We start from the raw sequence: 18,946 nt of genomic DNA, 5'->3' as shown, positions 1-18,946 counted from the left end.
AACAGGGTAAAGGGCATGGTCAGAAGAAGATGAACACATCACATAATGCAGCACATGTGGCAACCCAAGATACTCAGGTTGCCGGTACTACTCGGGACCACCTTAATAATTCTGACCCCAAGGAAGATATAATGAATTCCTTCAGAGACCACTTGGAGTCTTATGGTAGGGCTTTGCGATAGATGGATAGCTCAGTCACTGGTACTCCTACTTCATTTGCATCTACATCAGGTAATACGGCTTCTGCATTCCATGTCACTCCCACTGGTTCCCCTTGGATCATTGACTCAAGGGCCTCTAACCACATGACCGGTAAGCCAAACTTGTTTCAGACTTACAACCTTTTGTCAGGAAGGGATAAAGTGAGGCTTGCAGATGGTTCATTCTCCTCCATTGTAGGCCAATGATCAATATCTCTTCCCCATGGCCTTAACCTGAATTGTGTATTGCATGTCCCTCAACTTCTTATAAATTTGCTTTCAATTAGTAGTATCACAAGCTCTTTAAACTAGTGTAACATTTTTTCCTGGCTCATGTGTTTTTCAGGATCTAACTTCTGGGAGGACGATTGATAGAGGGAGCCTAGTGGATGGTCTCTACATTCTCGACAACAAAGCTGGTCTCTCGGTGTCATCCTCAGAGTCACATAGTCAGTCAAATAAGAGTCAAATTTTTTTGTGGCATAGTCGGTTAGGTCATGTTTCTTTTGAAATAGTAAAGTCTTTGTTTCCGGTTTTATTTAAGTCATGTTCAGTGTCAGAGTTCCAGTGTCAAACGTATCAGTTGAGCAAACAATGTAGAACAACTTTTCACTCAAATAATAAAAGATCAAGTGTTCCTTTTCATGTTGTGTATTCTGATGTATGGGGGCCTACTACTGTAATCTCTGAGGGCGGATATAAGTACTTTATAACATTGATCGATGACTACTCTCGCTATACATGGGTATTCCCTATGCGTAGTAGAGACGAAGTTCCAAAGATTGTGAAAGACTTTCAGAGGATGTTATTTACGCAATTCCATGTTAAAATACAAATCTTCCAATCCGACAATGCAAAAGAATACTTCCATGGTGAGCTCAATGAGTTCTTTGCCTCTCACGGATCTATTCATAGGAGCTCATGCGCCAGAACACCACAACAAAATGTTGCAGAAAGAAAAAACAGACACCTCCTTGAGGTAGCTCGCAGGATGATGTTACACATGAATGTTCAAAAAAGGTTTTGGATGGATGCTATACTTGCAGCTGCTTATGTCATCAATCACATGCCCTCCAAAGTGCTGAACTACATAGCCCCTCATCAGTTGTTATTCCCTCAGTCCCCTTTATTTTCCATTCCCATAAGAGTTTTTGGTTGTCGTGCCTTTGTCCATGATTTGTCTCCGTCTCGAGGTAAGTTAGACCCTCGGTCCATTCCTTGTATCTTTCTGGGGTATCCCTCCTCTCAAAAAGGGTATCGATGCTTTGATCTCGTTAGTCATAAGTTTTTTGTGTCTATGGATGTGTCCTTTGAGTCTGAGCCATTCTTCCCTGCTTCTCCTCAGGGGGAGAGTAGTAGTGTGGAAGAGGAGAAGCAGGTTCAGGTCCGCCAAGTCTCTCTTCCTTCTATTCCGGACCTTGCTCCCTTTTGTGTTCTCCAACGTACACGTCGTAGAGATCAGCAATGTGATAGAGATGTGGAGCAGCCAAACATTGAGCAACTGACACCGTTAGACTCCCAGGAGGTAAGTCCAATCCCTGTTGCACTTATTGATACCCCTACTCCTACTGTGGATGACCTTGACATTCCTATTGCTCAAAGAAAGGGAGTCAGGTCATGCACTACCAAGCACCCCATTACCCAGTTTGTCTCCTATGATCACATTTCCCCCTCATACTGAGCCTTTCTATCCGCAGTTGATTGCATCCATGTTCCCAGAAATGTTGCAGAAGCTTTAAAATGCCCTGAATGGAAAAATGCCATGAAGGAGGAGATTAATGCTCTTCATAAAAATCAAACTTGGGAAGTGGTGCATCTTCCAAAGGGGAAAGACCCCGTGGGGTGTAAGTGGGTGTTTACAGTTAAACACAAGGCAGACTGAACAGTTGAAAGGTACAAAGCAAGATTAGTAGCCAAAGGGTACACTCAAGTGTACGGGGTTGATGAAGGGATGAGAGATCCATCATATGGATGGCCGAACCCTGCAGGAAGGTTGGGCGAAATTTCAAAAATTTCTCTCCCATGTGGGAATCACATTCCCTATTTTAGAAAACTGCATTTTCAAGGATCAATCTTGAACCCTAAACTAGACCAGATCTAAAACCAAAAGGTAGGATAGGGAAATACCTGATATAGAGTAGTAGTAACTCCCAATGAAGGTGTTCATGCCCAAGGAGATCACCAAAGACTGCTTCCACTGAAGATGACATAACGTAGGGTGGAGCAGAATCAGCAGGTCACCAAGAATCTGATGGAGGGCGAGTGAGCACGACTTCAGATAAGTTTTTCTTCCAAAAATTGATATCAAGAACCTTTCTTGATCGCTCCTACAGTTGGAGATCGAACTGGCAATCGCGGCAACAAAAGGAGAAGGCAAGAGCAGAAGATGGCGTCAGTCCAACTACAACTGTCTTCTCTCTTGTATCAATAATCTGATGGATGAATTAGGGTTCGCCCTCCTCCTTTATTTATAGCCTTAAAGAGAGGTTCTCCTAATCCCATTAGGAGTTTCCTAATCCAAATCTTGTATTTGGATTTGGACTCTCTTTAAGAGATAAGGATAATCCCTTATCTTATCTGCAGATAAAGATCAACCCTCTTAATCTAATTAGGAGTTTCCTGATCCAAATCTCTATTTGGATCTAGACTCTTTGAGTGGATAGGGACAATCCCTTATCCTATCTGCTGATCTAAATCCCAGAACCGCCCCTCTTTAGTTAATCATATTAAACCAGTTCGAATTGGGCTTTAGGCCCATTAAGTTCATGGGCTCACTTTTTCTCCAAACTGCTGCCCAGTTGGGTATCCTTGCATGGCGTGGGACCCAAACATTGATCTACACATCAGCCACATGGGTTCAGCCCAACCTCTGTTACAAGGCTTGGCCGAATTCACTGTACGAGACAATGAACCCCTGAGTCCATCACCATGGGCTCTTAATGGGCCCAACATTTATACTAAATGGTCCCTGGCTCAAACCACCTTATAAAAACCCAAGGATTGTGGGCAGATGCAAGATTAGCGCATCAGGCATTACCCTCAATGGTCTTACACTTAACCTCTCAGCCCATAATGATCAAACACTGTTCGACAAGAGAGGACCTCTCCCTCGGCTGCAAGGAACAGTGTTGCACTCTCTACTCACATGGATCCCGGGAACTAAAACCGTTTGCAAACATTTTGAAACCATAATATATATATGTATATCTTTATATAAATATATTTTGCAAAACAAATTTCAACGGTTGAAATTGGCTGCTGGCAGCTTTGGTTTCCATCAGAGAGAGTGCATCCCTGATCATTCACTTTGTCCGACAAAGGGGCTGATCCTATCACTATGATCACTCACTCAGATGAATTCTCAGACTGTCCCAACATAGTCAGGTTTTGACCCCCTCTAAGGATCTCATTGATTGGCATATCAAAGACAGCCCAATCCGACACCTAGTGCAGTATCATAATCGAGTCTAGGGGTCAGGTGTAACATTTCAGTTTTGCCCATCTATCTCCAAGGTCCACGGCAATATTGGAATTCTGGTCCAGTTCAGGGTTTCAAGAAAACCCACACTGTATGTACCTCAGGTCTCACCCTGGCAGTTGACACACGAGTCTCATATGTGTCCAGTTTAAGGGTATTACACAGAAACACACCATAATAACATGAATCAAATATGTACTTTATTCATTTACATTAAATGTCATAAGGTACATCATTCTGATTGGAGCTAAGGGCATACACTGTCTAACAGTTGACTATGATGAGACTTTTGCTCTAGTAGCTAAGATGAACTCAATTAGGGTTCTCCCGTCATTAGCTGCTAATTTTGACTGGGAATTGCATCAACTGGACATAAAGAATGCTTTTTTGAATGGTGACTTAGAGGAGGAAGTATATATGGTTCAACCCCCTGGATTTTGTGCCAAGGGAAGTGAAAATAAGGTGTGCAAGCTGAGAGAGTCTCTTTATGGTTTAAAACAATCTCCTAGAGCTTGGTTCAGTAAGTTTCACATGGCAGTTCAGCAGGTGGGTTTCAAACAATGTCAGTCTGATCATACACTCTTTGTGAAGAGATGTTAGGAACAGGTTGCTGTATTGATAGTGTATGTGGATGATATCATCATTACAGGAAAGTTGGAGTTCAGAAATACAAAAATTGAAACAATTCCTTGCATCTAAATTTGAAGTGAAAGATTTAGGTCCCTTGAAGTATTTCCTTGGAATTGAAGTCGCCCGCTCAGAAAAGGGTATCTTCATTTCTCAAAGGAAATACACCCTTGATCTATTACAGGACATAGGCAAATTAGGTGCAAGGTCAACAGATACTCCCATGGATGTTGACCACAAGTTGGGTGACTGTGATGGTGAACCTCTGAAAGATGTGAAACAGTTCCAAAGGTTAGTGGGAAAGCTGATTTATTTGTCCATGACCCATCCAGACATTGCCTATTCAGTTGGGGTTCTAAGCCAATTCATGCACTCTCCTAAGAAACCACACATGGAGGTAGCAGAGAGAGTTCTTAGATACTTGAAAAAGTATCCCGGAACAGGTCTACTATTCAGTAAACATAATCACCTAAAGGTGGAAGTCTTTATAGATGTTGATTGGGCAGGTGCTGTGGATGACAGAAAGTCCACGAGTGGGTATTGCACATTTGTGGGAGGAAACCTAATGACCTGGAAAAGCAAGAAACAAAGTGTGGTAGCAAGGTCAAGTGCTAAAGCTGAATATAGAGCTATGGCACATGGGGTGGCTGAAGTCCTTTGGTTAAAAAATCTTCTAGGGTAGCTTGGAGTTGTTGTTCATAATCCTATGTCTCTTTACTATAACAATAAGGCAGCCATAAACATCGCCAACAACCCTGTCCTACATGAGAGGACCAAGCACATTGAGGTGGACAAACACTTCATAAGGGAAAAATTGGAAAAAAGGGAAATCTGCATCCCTTATGTCAACTCCAAGGAACAACTCGCTGATGTCCTCACAAAAGGGCTTCCATACTCGCGGCACAATGAGTTATGTGACAAGCTGGGTATGATAGACATATTCAGCCCAACTTGAGGGGGAGTGTTGTGAGGATTATTTAATTGTTATTTTATAGTTGCTGTTAGTGGGTTGTCCTCTTAAGATGCTGTCAGTTAGTTATTTTCTTTCTTTCTTATTAGTTTGTTTCTAGGGAGTGGCGTACTTGTAATTTCCATTCTTTTTATATTAAGTTAATATAAATAATGAACTGGCGGCAGCCAGAATTAGGTTTTCTTTTCTCTCAATCATATCTTCCTCTTCTTCTCTTTCTCTCTCTCGTCTCTTTCTCTCCATGAATGATTACAGGAAGGACTATTTAGCTCTTATATTTTTCTCATCAAAACTTGAATAATGTTAAGAATTAGAGACTAGGGAGCAAGATATTAAGAGAGTATGATAGTGTGTATAAGAGAGTGTATGAGAGTATGAGAGAGTATGAGAATTGGTGTGAGAGTATGAGAGTTCTTGGTGGAATATGTAATTGCTGATTTGGTCAGTCGGCCTTTCTGGGACTGATCTCAGCTTGCTTGTGTATCTTTTGATTCAATAATTATTACTTTACCTTTTTCCAAAAAAAAAAGAATTGGTGTGATGAGTAAGGGGTAAGGGTGTTTATAGCAGTTGGAATTGATTCAATTGACCAAAATATCCTTAAAAACTAGCCATTTTATAGTTGTTAGGAGGGGTATTTTGGTTTTTCAAAAAGTTAATTATTACTTTACCAAAATCCCCCCAAACTAGCTGTTATATAGATATTGGAGGGCATTATTGTCATTTTCCTCCCCTAAAGCCAAATACACAAATATCCCCCTAACTAGCTGTTGGGGGGTATTTATGTAAACTCCCCTACCAGGCTGTGGGTCCGTGCTAGCATTGTCCTCTTTTTCTTTCTGTGCCGTGTTGGCTTGCGGTTCTTAAAACCCAAGCCTAGCACAGCTCGGGGGTATGGGTCGGGCTGCAGCAAGACCTGATTGCTACATTGACTGGGTTGTGCCCAGACGATCCATATCGTGCCTGGCCATGCTGGCCCGTATGCAGCATGGTCCACTTTACAATACTACCCAAATTGATGTTGAGATGAGCAAAAGGTGGAGTGGGGAAAAAGGACTTTAGGAGTTGGTCGTATGATAGTTTTGGACCAAATTTTGGTTCTAGAGAAAATATTTGCAAGGTTGCGTTGAAATCGAGTAGGAAAGACAATAACAAAAGGGGAAGAAAGGAGTACGTGTGGTCTGTGGTGTGTAACGAAACATGTTTACGAAGGTAAAGAGCCTGAGGAGAAAGGAAGGAATACAGTCTTGAGGCAAAGCGATTTTAAGCTACCGGTCGAGAAGGGTGGAGAACTAGAAAAGAACTACAACATGGCATTGACTTCAAAGGAACAACATGAGGAAGTAAGCAACACTTTTTTCTAGTGAAAAGGGAAGTGTGGTAGTCCAAAATCCGAGGAAGTCGAACTAGATACAACAAATAATGTAGGGGAGGACAATGTTGTCAATCTCCTAGTTCGAATAGAGAGAACATAGTTTCAGGGGTGTAAAATGAATCAATCAACCCCACCCAAACACATATATTAAAGAGAATATGTTATGAACAATTACGAAAGTGTCCTTGTAAGGCTGAAAGAAAATAAATCTGCATGTTGTTTATGTTTAAAATTTCAGAGTCATTGCATAAGTATGATTAGAGTTATTGAGTCTTCTTTGAATTGAAATAGGATATGACAACTTAGTTTGAGTCCTACTAGGATTATTAAGTCTAACAGTTTGACTCCTAAGACTATTATGAGTCTAACAATTTGACTTCTAGGATTATTATGAGTTTAGAGTCTATGGACGTTTTACTCAAAGGCAATGAATCATATTGAGTTTTCTTCAGCTTATGCTAGCTATAGTGAGTGATTCCCATGCCCTAGAGTGATTCTAAGTACCCTATGAGTGATTCCAGGTATTTTCTCCCTTCTTTCTATCCCTATTTTCTCTCTTATTCCTTCAAGAAGCCATTACAGCCATAAAATTCTGATCAAAGAAGACCATTCAACATTCTTTAAGGACTAGAACTGAGCTGGTCCTACATCACCTTCATTCCCATTCTTTAGCAATGTGGGACTTCAAACAACACTAAATAGTGAGTGCTACCATTGAGTTTTTTTTCCAAGTCCCACATTGCTTAGGCAATGAGAATGAAGGCCTTTGCCTAAAAGGACAATTCACATACTTGAGTTGGCTCAAGTGTTCACACAAGTATTGATCTGTCAACTTATTAATATTTATTTATATGCCAAAACTTAAAATTTTTATATCTTATATAAAATAATAAACATTTAGTATAAACTAAAATATACTTGAATATATATAATAACATATATAATATCATAGTTTTCAAGGCGACGCGTAGGCGACAAGGCGCCTTTGGAGGCTCACCTCGCCCAGTCGCCAAGCAGTTTTGCATACTGTGTAATAAAATACTTTTATATTGTTATTTTTTTGAGATTATAATTATAAAATAGACATTATTAAAGAAAAATATTCATTTTTTGTGTTTATAAACTAATTTCTTTTTATTATTTTTTTATTTGTTAGGATTTAATCAACACAAACATTGCTAACTGCTGTATTGAACCCTCAATGACTTCAAAATCCGAACCAATAAGTAAGGGAAGAACTTAAAATTTTGTCCATTCAACACATTTCTTCTTCCACCTTTTCTTTTCTTCTTTTCTTCTTTTCTTATAACAAAAATAGGGGTTCAGCCCCTATATTTTTTGAATTTTCTTTCCTTTCTTCTTTTTCTTCTCATAAATATGTTGATTTTCTAGACTTAAACATAAAGTTTATAATTTTCTTATGAAAATTATGGATAGTTATTAAAGAAAGTTGGTTATGGAACCTAAGGAACTACCCTAGGATATGTGATTTTTACATAAAAAAATCCATCGCCTAGGCACCCCCCTGTCACCTAGCCTCGCCTTGGCGCCTTGAAAACTATGTAATAATATAATGTAATATATATATATATATTATGTGTATGTATTTAACTATTTATTACATGATGTATATTTAAAAATATATATTATATTATATTGCAGGTTGGATCGTGCCCAAGCCCAGCCCAGAACTTCCTAGGCTTAATGCAGACCCGGGTTGGGTCGGGCTTGCACACAAAAACCTGGGCCTAGGCCTGGACATTTGCAGACTGGGCTGGGTTGGGTTTCTAGGTCAGACCAAGAATGATCACCCCTACTATTAACTAGAAATGATGATGATGGAATTCATGAGCTAAAATCCCTTCATAATTCTTTTCATATGAAGGGCTTAGGTCCTCTCACTTATTTCTTGGGTTTGGAAGTTTGGTGTAGCGATCGAGGATATTTCCTCTGTCAACAAAAATGTCATTGATCTTGTCAAACTAGCCAACATTATAGATGATAAGCATGTTGTAAGTTGATTCTTTTTTTTTTTAGCAAAGAGAAATTTTATTATAAGATTAAGGATAAAAAGTAATACAAAGAGGAAAGACTGCCACCCCAAAAAGGTAAACTCAATATTACATAGCAGCCCAGAACAAATGCTGCCTCATAACACCTTGATTAGCAAGGGAATTAGCTAACCCGTTTCCAGTCCTTCTCACCCATTTAAACTTGGCAATTATGTTCTTGGCAATACTTTCCACATCCCTAAAAGCATGTCTAAGAGTCCACGGAGTCTAAATGCTACCATTAGCCCATGAAACAATTAAGTTTGAATCTCCTTTCCACCTCCACGTGTTCAATTCAATCCAAATCCCAAGTACCATCACTATGCCATATCATGACCTGTTGTAAGGCCTTCTTTCTAGAATAAGTCTTCAAGGGTGCTGATTGATTCCTACCAGAAGGTCTTACCTTCATCTATAAAAGGATAGGTAAGTCAAGCCAAACCAACTCTAAGAATTAAATGTGGCCCATGCCTTTTTTTGTGTGTAGGCCCAAAGTTGAGCCAAGCCCAATTTAACTTTGGCTTGTCCCATATTTTTTGCATGTCTTACATTTTATTTAATTTAAAAATTTAAAAAATTAAATTTTTACTAGTGGATGTCATAGGCCTAAACTCATTACTCATTAGGCCCGAAAGCCTGTAAGCTCGGGTTGTGCCTTGTAGGGCCGATCTTGGGCTTGCAACCTAGGCCCTGGGTGTGGGCCAGGCTGGGCTTAGGCCTAGGTTAAATCCCTTATCATTAGTGCTAAACCTAGCTGGGGCCAGCTTGGCCCATGATCACCCCTAGTCAATAGCATATCATTAACATATAATAAGAGGGGATTAATACCCTAAGGTCTCCTATGAACAGAGTGACTACAAGAGCACGAAACCTTTCAAACTATGCTTGAGGAGCTTGCTTCAACCCGTATGAGGACTTCTTTAGCCAACAAACTAGAGAAGGATCACTACAATATCCAAGAGGGGGCTTCATATAAACAATTTCCTTATTGACCATGAAGAAAGGCATTCTTCACGTCCAACTTGTAAATGGACCAAGACCATACAATGAACAGGGCTAAGAGGATAGGGACTGTGGTAATCTTAGCAAGTGGAGCAAACATCTCTTTATAATCAATTCCATTCTCTTGACTATATCCCTGAGCAAGCATCTAAGCCTTATACCAGTCAAGAGAACCATTCGACTTCAATTTGATAGTATAAACTCAACGACTCCCAACAATAGAGACATCTAGAGGGACAAACACAAGATCCCAAGTATCATTTTCATATAAAGTGAATCTCTGCATCTATGGCTTCTTTCCAGTGTGGACTACTAATGGATTGCTGGTATGAACAAGGAATACTTGTGAAGATAAGACAACAGAGAGAGCTATTGTTTGAAGGAAAACCATAGTGGTTAGGTGGTTGAGAAATACGAGTAGAACAACAAAGAGGAATGCCATTTGTAGGAGGAACAAAAGGATGATGTTCTGGACTGGGAGGAAGGGGGTTGTAATCAAGGTTCAAAATATTGATATAGGCCGATATGTTGGTTGGGGTGTATCAGATTGTATCTTGGCTTGCTTTTTCTTTTTCTTTTTTTTTTTCTCAAACTAGTTCATGGGGTCATTTTAAGGCCCGTTTACCCCCTAAACCAGGTCAGACCCCAGAACACCCCTTGTAGGGACATATCGAGAGGCCACCGATACATATCGAAATTTTGAACCTTTGATGTAGGTGTAAGGTTTGGAGCACGTAGCTACTTACAAGAGAACAAGAAGATCCTTCATAGCAGAAGGAGAAACATCCACCGAATCAAAATTGGGTAGGTGCATAGAAGACCATCAACTGTGCCAGTTGGAAGAAGTGATTTATTACACATTGAAGGGGCTAGAAGAGCTCAGGGTAGACCAAAAAGGACACAAGTAGAAGTGGTAAGAAACGATTTAACAACTAAAAACTTAACAATGGATATATGCTTTAAATAGAATGGATTGAAACCGGATTCATGTAGTTGAGCCCATATAGTTGGGACAAGGCATGGACGATGACGATGATGAAAGAAGGAAATTGGAGAATCATGTTGACAATAATCTGGTGTGTAATGTTGGGGGAGTTGGAGGGATTAAAGAAAGTGAAAAAAATCAAAATGAAAATTTTAAGGTTTATGGAGGAGATCTAGGATTAACATTGAAAGTAGCATGGTGGGTGGGAGGGAATAAGGAGGCAAGCGGAATAGAAGGTAGCCAGAAGTACATAAAAGAGGCAGCCCAGTGCGTGAAGGTCCTACCAATGTGGGGTGAAGGGAGGGGCAGATGTGTGCAACCTTACCCTTGTAGACACAAAGTGGTTGTTTCCAAGATTTGAACCTTGGTCACTAGGTCACAATGGAGCAACCCAACCGTTACGCCAAGGCCCACTCTAATATCTGAAGTGGCTGAACTGAATGGCTAATTTTTTGTCTTTTAGTGAATAAGTTATTGTGTAGATTCTGGAGATCTGAGTTAATTGTTGAAGCCGTAGTTAGGCTGGTGATTATGTGTTTGAATATTTTTTTATTTAATTATTTTATCCACTATAAAACAATGCAATAAGTCATTCAGTGCAGCCATTTCATCTGTTATCAAGCAGCTCCCAACCATATGGGGTCGGCTACATGAATTCTTTTATCTTGTGAAATTTAATTAAACTTATAATATAGATTTTAATAGTACTTGTTAAAATATGACACTCTACATATTTTAGTGTGAATGTTGTAAAGTATATTCAAGAAGTGTACATGCAGTATTAGATGTCATGCTGGGTACATATCTTGTTGACACTGATATGTCAGACTTGTACAAGGTCTGGGTACCATAGCATGCTACATGTACAGAGTGATGAAGTTTTCCCTAGGGTGACAACTAAGGTTGCAACTTTGGATGGGTTGGTCCGAAAGGCGTGAGAGGTGTACGCTTGGAGGTGTGCCTCCAGGTGAGGCGCCTCCAAAATGCCCTGAGGCGTATGCCAAATACACTTTTTCATGAGGTGTGCTTGAGGCGTACGCCTCATGCACCTCATATAAAAAGACAAAAAAAAGGAAAAAAGAAAAAAGAAAAAAAGGAAACGGAAGGGAAAGGAAAAGAGAGAAAAGAAAAAAAAAAGAAAATGAAAGAAAAGAAAAAAAAAGAGAAAATGAAAGAAAAGAAAAAAAAAGAGAAAATGAAAGAAAAGAAAAAAAAAGAGAAAATGAAAGAAAAGAAAAGAAGGTTTACGCTTTCTCCTTCCTCTTCCTTCCCCTCCTTTTAAGGAGGCTTATGCCTCCTTATGTTCGGGAGGCTTACGCCTCTTACGTTCTGAACTATGCCTCAGGCCTCTAGGTAGTGGAATGCCTCGCGTCACACCTCCACGCTTTAAAATATTGGTCTCAAACCTAACCTAACAAGTGATTTAAAAGGGGCGCCTAGGCGCATAGGTGAGGCGCATTTTGGGGTATGCGCCTCGCCCAGGTCCTAGGTGCACCCCTTTCAAAAGGTGCACACCTTGATGCGCCTGATGTGCATTGCGCCTTAGCCTAGACGTGCACCTTTTTTTGGCATTTTTTGAAATTTTTGACTTTTTTTTTTTGTAATTTTGCACCTTGCTTAAAATTAAGAGGTTTTAAAAAAAAGGGTGACTCCAAGGTGGTAGTCGGTTGGCTACAAAATCCAGATTCTGTAGTGTGGTGTTATAACTACAAAATTAAGAGGTTTAAATGGCATACAAGGGGTTGGACTGTGAGAATACAATGGGTTGTGAGACCAGCCAATGCTCTGGCAGATTTTTTAGCCAAGCAAGGGGCAGCAAAAGATCATTTATATTGGGCACAATTGTAGTTTGTTTTTGTTAACTAAGGAGAGTACGCAGCTCGTGCCTCTCCAAGAAAAAACTTGTATCAGTATTCTCCTTAATATAATAATAAATCAATTTGTTTATCAAAAAAGTTATTGAACAAAAGAGGTAATTTTGTTCTTTTTATCAAACAAGCGCTATGTGAAGATGTAAAATAACAATTTTCCTTCGCTTGTTTTCCAATTCAAACTTTAGAGAGGGTGCATTTGTTGTCCAATGAAAATTCCAGAAGCCAGGGACACCTATTCACAGTTTCACACACACATATATATATATATATATATTTATTTATTTATATATATAAACATGTATTTTATCAATAAAATAGTGTTTAATTATATTCTACATATAATATATGTACATATATGTATTATTTTATATTTAATTTATATTTTTTATTTCAGCTTTTAAGTTTTATTTATAAAAAAATGCTATTTTTTGGCAAAAATAACAGGGCAAGATGCCTTTTGGCACCTTGGGACAAAGAGGTCTTGAAAAGTTAGTCCAAATCAATATAAAATCACCCCAATTGGACAACTGAGTGCAAAGTTATGGCCTCTGGAAGTTTTAGTGTGTAACCCGATGACCGGGTTGAACAGGTCAATGGTTCAATGACCTGGGTTGGACAGATTTCAACCAAGTCAATAGGTTTTTGAAGAAATTCTGGGTTTTAGGAGAACCAAACCCAGAATTGAGACTGGATGACGGTTCAAACAGTTAAATTGTTTGGGTAAACAATGGGTCGAAAACATTAGAAAAAAACAGCCAAGGCTGTTTTGAAGCTTCATGTGCATGACATGTTAGCATGGAATTTTTAAAGTGCAGGAAGATTCAAAAGAGCCCAGGTTGCTTTTTCCATACATCCAAGCTTTTCTTGCAAATTCTGATATGCAATAGAAAAATTAAATTGCTATCCAGTGTCCTATTATTTCCTAGGTGGATTTTTCTTGTAAAAATTTCATTGCTAATAGATCCATTTTACAGGAAAACTTCGATGATGAAGTTCTGGTTGAGAATGGTGCAAGCGATGGTGGCATCACTGCTGAAGAAAAACCAACATCAGCCATTTTGCCATTGTTAGAAACATATAAAGAAGCTTTGGTAGGTAATGATGAACCCAAGGTTGCAGAAATAGAAGCCTTGCTTCAATCCATTGAAGACGAGAAAATATCTCTTGCAAACAAAGTAGCCACTTTGTCTGAAGAGATGTCTATGGAGAAAGATCGAATTCTTAGGATCAGTGCTGACTTTGATAATTTTCGGAAGAGGACGGAGAGAGAACGACTTTCCTTGGTGACAAATGCGCAAGGAGAAGTTGTGGAGAGTCTTTTGCCTGTTTTGGATAACTTTGAGCGAGCAAAATCCCAAATCAAGGTGGAGACTGAGGGAGAGGAAAAGATCAACAACAGCTACCAAAGCATATGTAAACAATTCATCGAGATTCTGGGATCATTAGGTGTTGTTCCTGTGGAGACAGTAGGAAACAATTTTGATCCATTGGTAAGTTCTTCACTTGTCTTATGGTTAGTTGAATGGTGATATGCTTCCCCTATCTGTGTCATATTTGTGGAACATATCTCATTTGTCTGAGATTCAAACACAATGGTTCTGATAGAGAATATATCCTTATCTGAAATGATGATGATGATGTTGTTGTTATTGTTGTCTAGATGGTCCATTATGTTTTTCTTCCTGTCTTCATTCTTAGGACTTTGTTATTGTTATTGTTGTAGCTGTTTCTGCTGTTTTATTGTTGTTGTCAATCCTATTTGAATTATGCCTCTAGCAGAGACCATGAAAAATATTGGATGTACAATAGACATACTTTTTAAAAATATGTTTTCATTTCTTTTGTTACCATACTTTTAAAAATGTACTCTGTCGGAAATCAGTAACAATTTCACAATTTTTTACTTGAAAAGATGAGAAGTGTTAAAATTGCAGATGAAGCAATTAAGATACAAAAATAATGAAAATGAAGTTTATCTATGGTTTGAAAGATATGAACTATTAACATTGTCATGTGAAATAAATATATTGATAACTTGAGAAGTAGCAAAGCATGGGAAAGATTATATTTTACCAAAATAACATGTGCATGTCTAACTTCTTTGATTGGTATATTTTCCATTAGTTCTGGGCTCTACCCCTCCCATGACCCAGAAGCTGGGACCGACACTGGGTAGTGGTCTTTTTATATATATTCCACATTTCCAATAGTCTACAGAGTGGATTTACATTATATATATATATTATATTTTTGAATGTTTTAACGTTTTTCAAAATTGTTATTAATTTCTCAGCCTTTCTATTGCTTGGGCTAGTTATGGTTTGGATATGTAATGATAAATACTGACACAAATGTTGAAACTGATGTTGTGCCAGCATTTAAGTTAAATATTTGAAACCGGTCAAACATTAAAGTGAAAAACTCACATTTTATCATCTTATGTTGAAAAGGAGGACCTTACATATATTTATAATCAAAGTTGAGGAAGGTTAATTTTTCGCCTTTTTTTTTATAAATAATTTAAGATTTCATTAAGAAAAGAGCTGGAAATACAAACTTCCCGTGAGGAGGCGCGAACTGCGTCATCTCCAAAGAACAAGAGGAAAAAGAAATCAGAAAAAACAAATTCAGACTACAGATGAGCCCAATACAATTGTTCCCATGCCCTTGCTTTGCTAGACAGTCAGCCAAAGCATTAGCTGATCTCCCCACCCGTTTAATATTAACAGCCAAGCTCTTTATCAGCCATCTAAATTTTTTAATTTCATTCTTAAAGCTCCACACAATAGGCTAAAGGTTCTGTAGCTAGCCCACTATCACCTTGGAGTCCCCTTCTATTAGTAGTTATTGCACACCTAGCTGAACTACAAGCTGTACTCCCTGGATGACAGTTAGCAATTCTTCCCTTGTAGAGTTCCCAATCCATAGGGGACCCAAGTAGAGGAGAATATCATTCCTCAGTACCCCTCCCATTCTAGAGGGGCCTGGATTACCTTGACTGCACCATCGAAATTTAGCTTCAGAAAACCTTCGGGAGGGGGGTCCCAACTCATACCAATTCTAATCTTTAAATAGGAGCTGTTTGCTACTGCTGATCAATTCCTCCATATATCATTAAAGGAGAATTGGTTGAATGGATCCAGGGATTACAGCCACCATATTACCTTATGCAGAATGCACTCCTTCAATTCTTGCATTTTCCTCTCCTCCTGGAAGATTCTAGCATTTCTTTCCTCCCACACTGTCCAAATCAATGCGGCTCTAGCACACCTCCACATGATTCTTCCTCTTTTTTGATGCCATGGGAAGGTAGAAGGATGAAAGGTCAAGCTTACTTCTGCTGGCCTATTCCACCTGCACCCAAACAACAAGAGCCACTCCCATAATTCTGCAGTAAAGGAGCAAGATATTAGTACATGGTAACAATCCTCTCCATGAGATCTGCAAAGGATACACCAGTTAGGTGATACAAAGGAAAGGTTCTCTTTTGAAGAGTATACAAGGTGTTTATTTACCCATAATACACTTCCCAACGAAAAGCCAAAATGTTGGGGGGAATAGGTTTGCACCATATTTCCCTAATGGGGAAGGGCTAGATAGAAGGGGACTGAGAAAGGGATCGTAAAAAAGAAGCACACGAAAAAGACCCAGTTGGCTGGGGTGTCCAAACACATTTATCTAGATCTGAAGGGTCCAAGCAAACTTTGTCAAGAAGGCTTAGTAGACTAGGTAGGCAATAAATTTCTTCCTCCCTTAAGCTTCTACGAAACCCAAAATCCTAGTTAGGTACCAACGGATTTTCCAGGGGGGAGACAAATTTAGAGACAATATCTTTTTTATGTTGAGAAACAGAGAATAGAGAGGGGGAGAGATCCTTTAGAGGAGCCTCTCCTACCCAAGTATCCTCCCAAAAAAGAACAGAGTTGCTATCACAAACATCAAACCTGATAAACCTGAGAAATTAAGGAAGAGTACCATGAATCACTTTCCATGGAGTTGCTGATGTAGCTCACTGAGATACTCCACGGAGTTGCCATAATCTTTCTCTCCAGGGGCCATCTCCACAACCACTTCCCTAGTAACGCTGTGTTCTTTTGAATCGAATTTCCTAAACCAACCCTCCTTTCTCTTTGTTTTGACATACGACTTCCCACTTTATCAGATGATCCTTCTTGCTTTCCCCTGGTTCCATAGAAAATCCCTCATCAATTTCTCTAGTTTGGTGGCTCCCCTAGGTGGGATTCTAAAGACGAATAGAAAGTAGGTTGGTAGATTAGCAAGCGTGGCTCTTATCAAAGTTATTCTACCCCCCAAAGAGATGTAATTCTTCTTCCATGAGGCAAGCTTTTTTTTTGAAATCTCTCTACCACTGGACACCAAAAGCTACTCTCCCTAGGGTTTGCCCCTAATGGAAGCCCCAAATAAGTCATGGGATAAGAAGAGATAGAACACTCTAGGCTTCTAGCAATTAGCCTCCACTTCGCTAGCCCTCATGTTGATACCAGCTACACAACTCTTTCCAAGGTTGATTCTCAAGTTAGGCAGACCCTCAAAGTTTCTGACCAACTCCTATTTTTTGATCATCAAAGGAGAATTTTATTTGAAATTAAAGTTTAAAAGTTTTACAACTTTGTGTATGGGACTAGAAGTCCCACACTATTACATATTTCTGTCCCTTTTTGCAATGTAGCCCAAAACAATTGTTGCCTCAAAACACCTTGTTTAGCAAGATAATCAGCTAGCCCATTTGCACTCCTTCTAACCCATTTGAATTCTGCCTCTACCTACCTTGCAACTTTTTCCACTTCCCTTATCACTTGTTTGAAAGTCCACGAAGTAGTTCTATTGTTTTTAGCCCAAGAGATGATCACCTTGGAATCCCCTTCAACCTCAATATGCCTCATCCCTAGTTTCTTGGCTATCTTCAATCCTTGTAACAGTGCCATTACCTCAGCTTCTAGAGAGTTGCCCATGCCAATAGGTCAAGAGAATAATGCTAATATTCTCCTTTCAGAATTTCTGATTACTCCCTCGATACCTGACAATCCCGGATTTCCAAATGAACTTCCATCAAAATTCAGTTTAATTCTATTACCATTTGGAGGTTTCCATTCCGTCCTTATTCTTTCACTCTTGAAGATTGTGCTACTTCTGTCCAGGATCTTATAATGTTTGTGACTGAGAACTCTTGGAAAATATGCAAAGAACTTACCCAATGAGCTACTTTAACTTTGATTGTGTCAATTACCTCTTCCATTGTTCTACTCTTGTCCAAGAATATTCTGTTATTCATTTCTTCCCATATCACCCAACAAATAGCTGCCTTTGTATCTTTCCACATAACCTTCCCTCTTTTCTTTGATTGCCTTAAAAAGTCTCGGTTGAAAAGTCCTGCCACATCTTGAGGGCAAACCCACTTGCAACCAAAGAGAAGACAAAAAGATTCCCAAATATGATGCACAAAGGAACAAGATAATAATAGATGTGTCAAGGTCTCACCACTTTCCTTTCAAAGGGAGCGCATGTGAGGAGAAAGGCAAGCATAAGGCCTTCTTTTCTGTAGCATTAACACGTATTAACCTTGCCAAGGAAAATTTCCCAACAGAAGGCTTGAAATTTTGAGGGGATAGGCTTACTCCAAATTTCTTTTACAGGGAAGTCCCCAACCGGGTTGCTAGGTGTGGCAAGAACGTTAAAGAAAGAGGAACAAGAGAAGAGGCCATCTACGGAGCCTTTCCAAATTCTGGAATCTTCCAAGGAAGGGTCCAAATGAACTTGTCCTATTAGATCCAACAATTGAATTAAAGAGGCACATTCATTTTCCCTAAGGCCCCTCCTAAAACCCAGATTCCACTTGACCCCACCTGGGCCAGGATTACCCAGAAAGCTTATTGTTTCCCCTTTGAAGTTTGACAAAGTGTATAGGTCAGGGAAGAGGTCTTTGAGTGGACTATCTCCCACCCAGAGGTCTTCCCAGAAACGAACTTTATTACCCTGGCCCACATCAAACCGAATGGAGTTAAGGAATGTTGGGTAGATTTCATAAATTGCTTTCCAAGGAGAAGATGAGGAAACACGAGGGGCAACTTTTGCATCCCAACCATTTCCATCCAAACCATGAATACTCACAATGACTTTGTGCCACAACCTATCTCTCTGAAATGAGACCCAAACCGACCAAACCGATCAACTCGGTCCGATCCAATCCGAGTTGGCCGGTTTTTCTTCAGCATCGGTCGGTTTCGGGTTAAAAAAAACATAAACTAATGGTTTGGTTCGGTTTTGGTTTTCATGTGTGAAAACCGAAACTGAACCGACCCAAACCGACTTAGATATATATTATATATATAATATATTTTCAGATATTATATATATATATCTGAT

General features: G+C 39.3%; 1 protein-coding gene across 1 annotated transcript in view; it reads left to right on the top strand.

Annotated features, from left to right (window-relative positions):
* Nucleotides 1-18,946, top strand: part of EMB1241 (Co-chaperone GrpE family protein) — a 50,851-nt gene that overhangs the window by 23,248 nt on the left and 8,657 nt on the right. The window contains exon 2 of the mRNA XM_010247490.3: nucleotides 13,537-14,052. Within this exon, the coding sequence (XP_010245792.1) occupies nucleotides 13,537-14,052 (516 nt within the window). The remainder of the gene's footprint in view (nucleotides 1-13,536; nucleotides 14,053-18,946) is intronic.

The sequence above is a fragment of the Nelumbo nucifera genome, chromosome 2 (genome assembly GCF_055504915.1).
Source record: "Nelumbo nucifera cultivar China Antique chromosome 2, China Antique-T2T, whole genome shotgun sequence".
NCBI lineage: Eukaryota > Viridiplantae > Streptophyta > Magnoliopsida > Proteales > Nelumbonaceae > Nelumbo > Nelumbo nucifera.
Note: the sequence above shows the minus strand (reverse complement) of the source record. Positions and strands in the feature narration are given on the sequence as shown.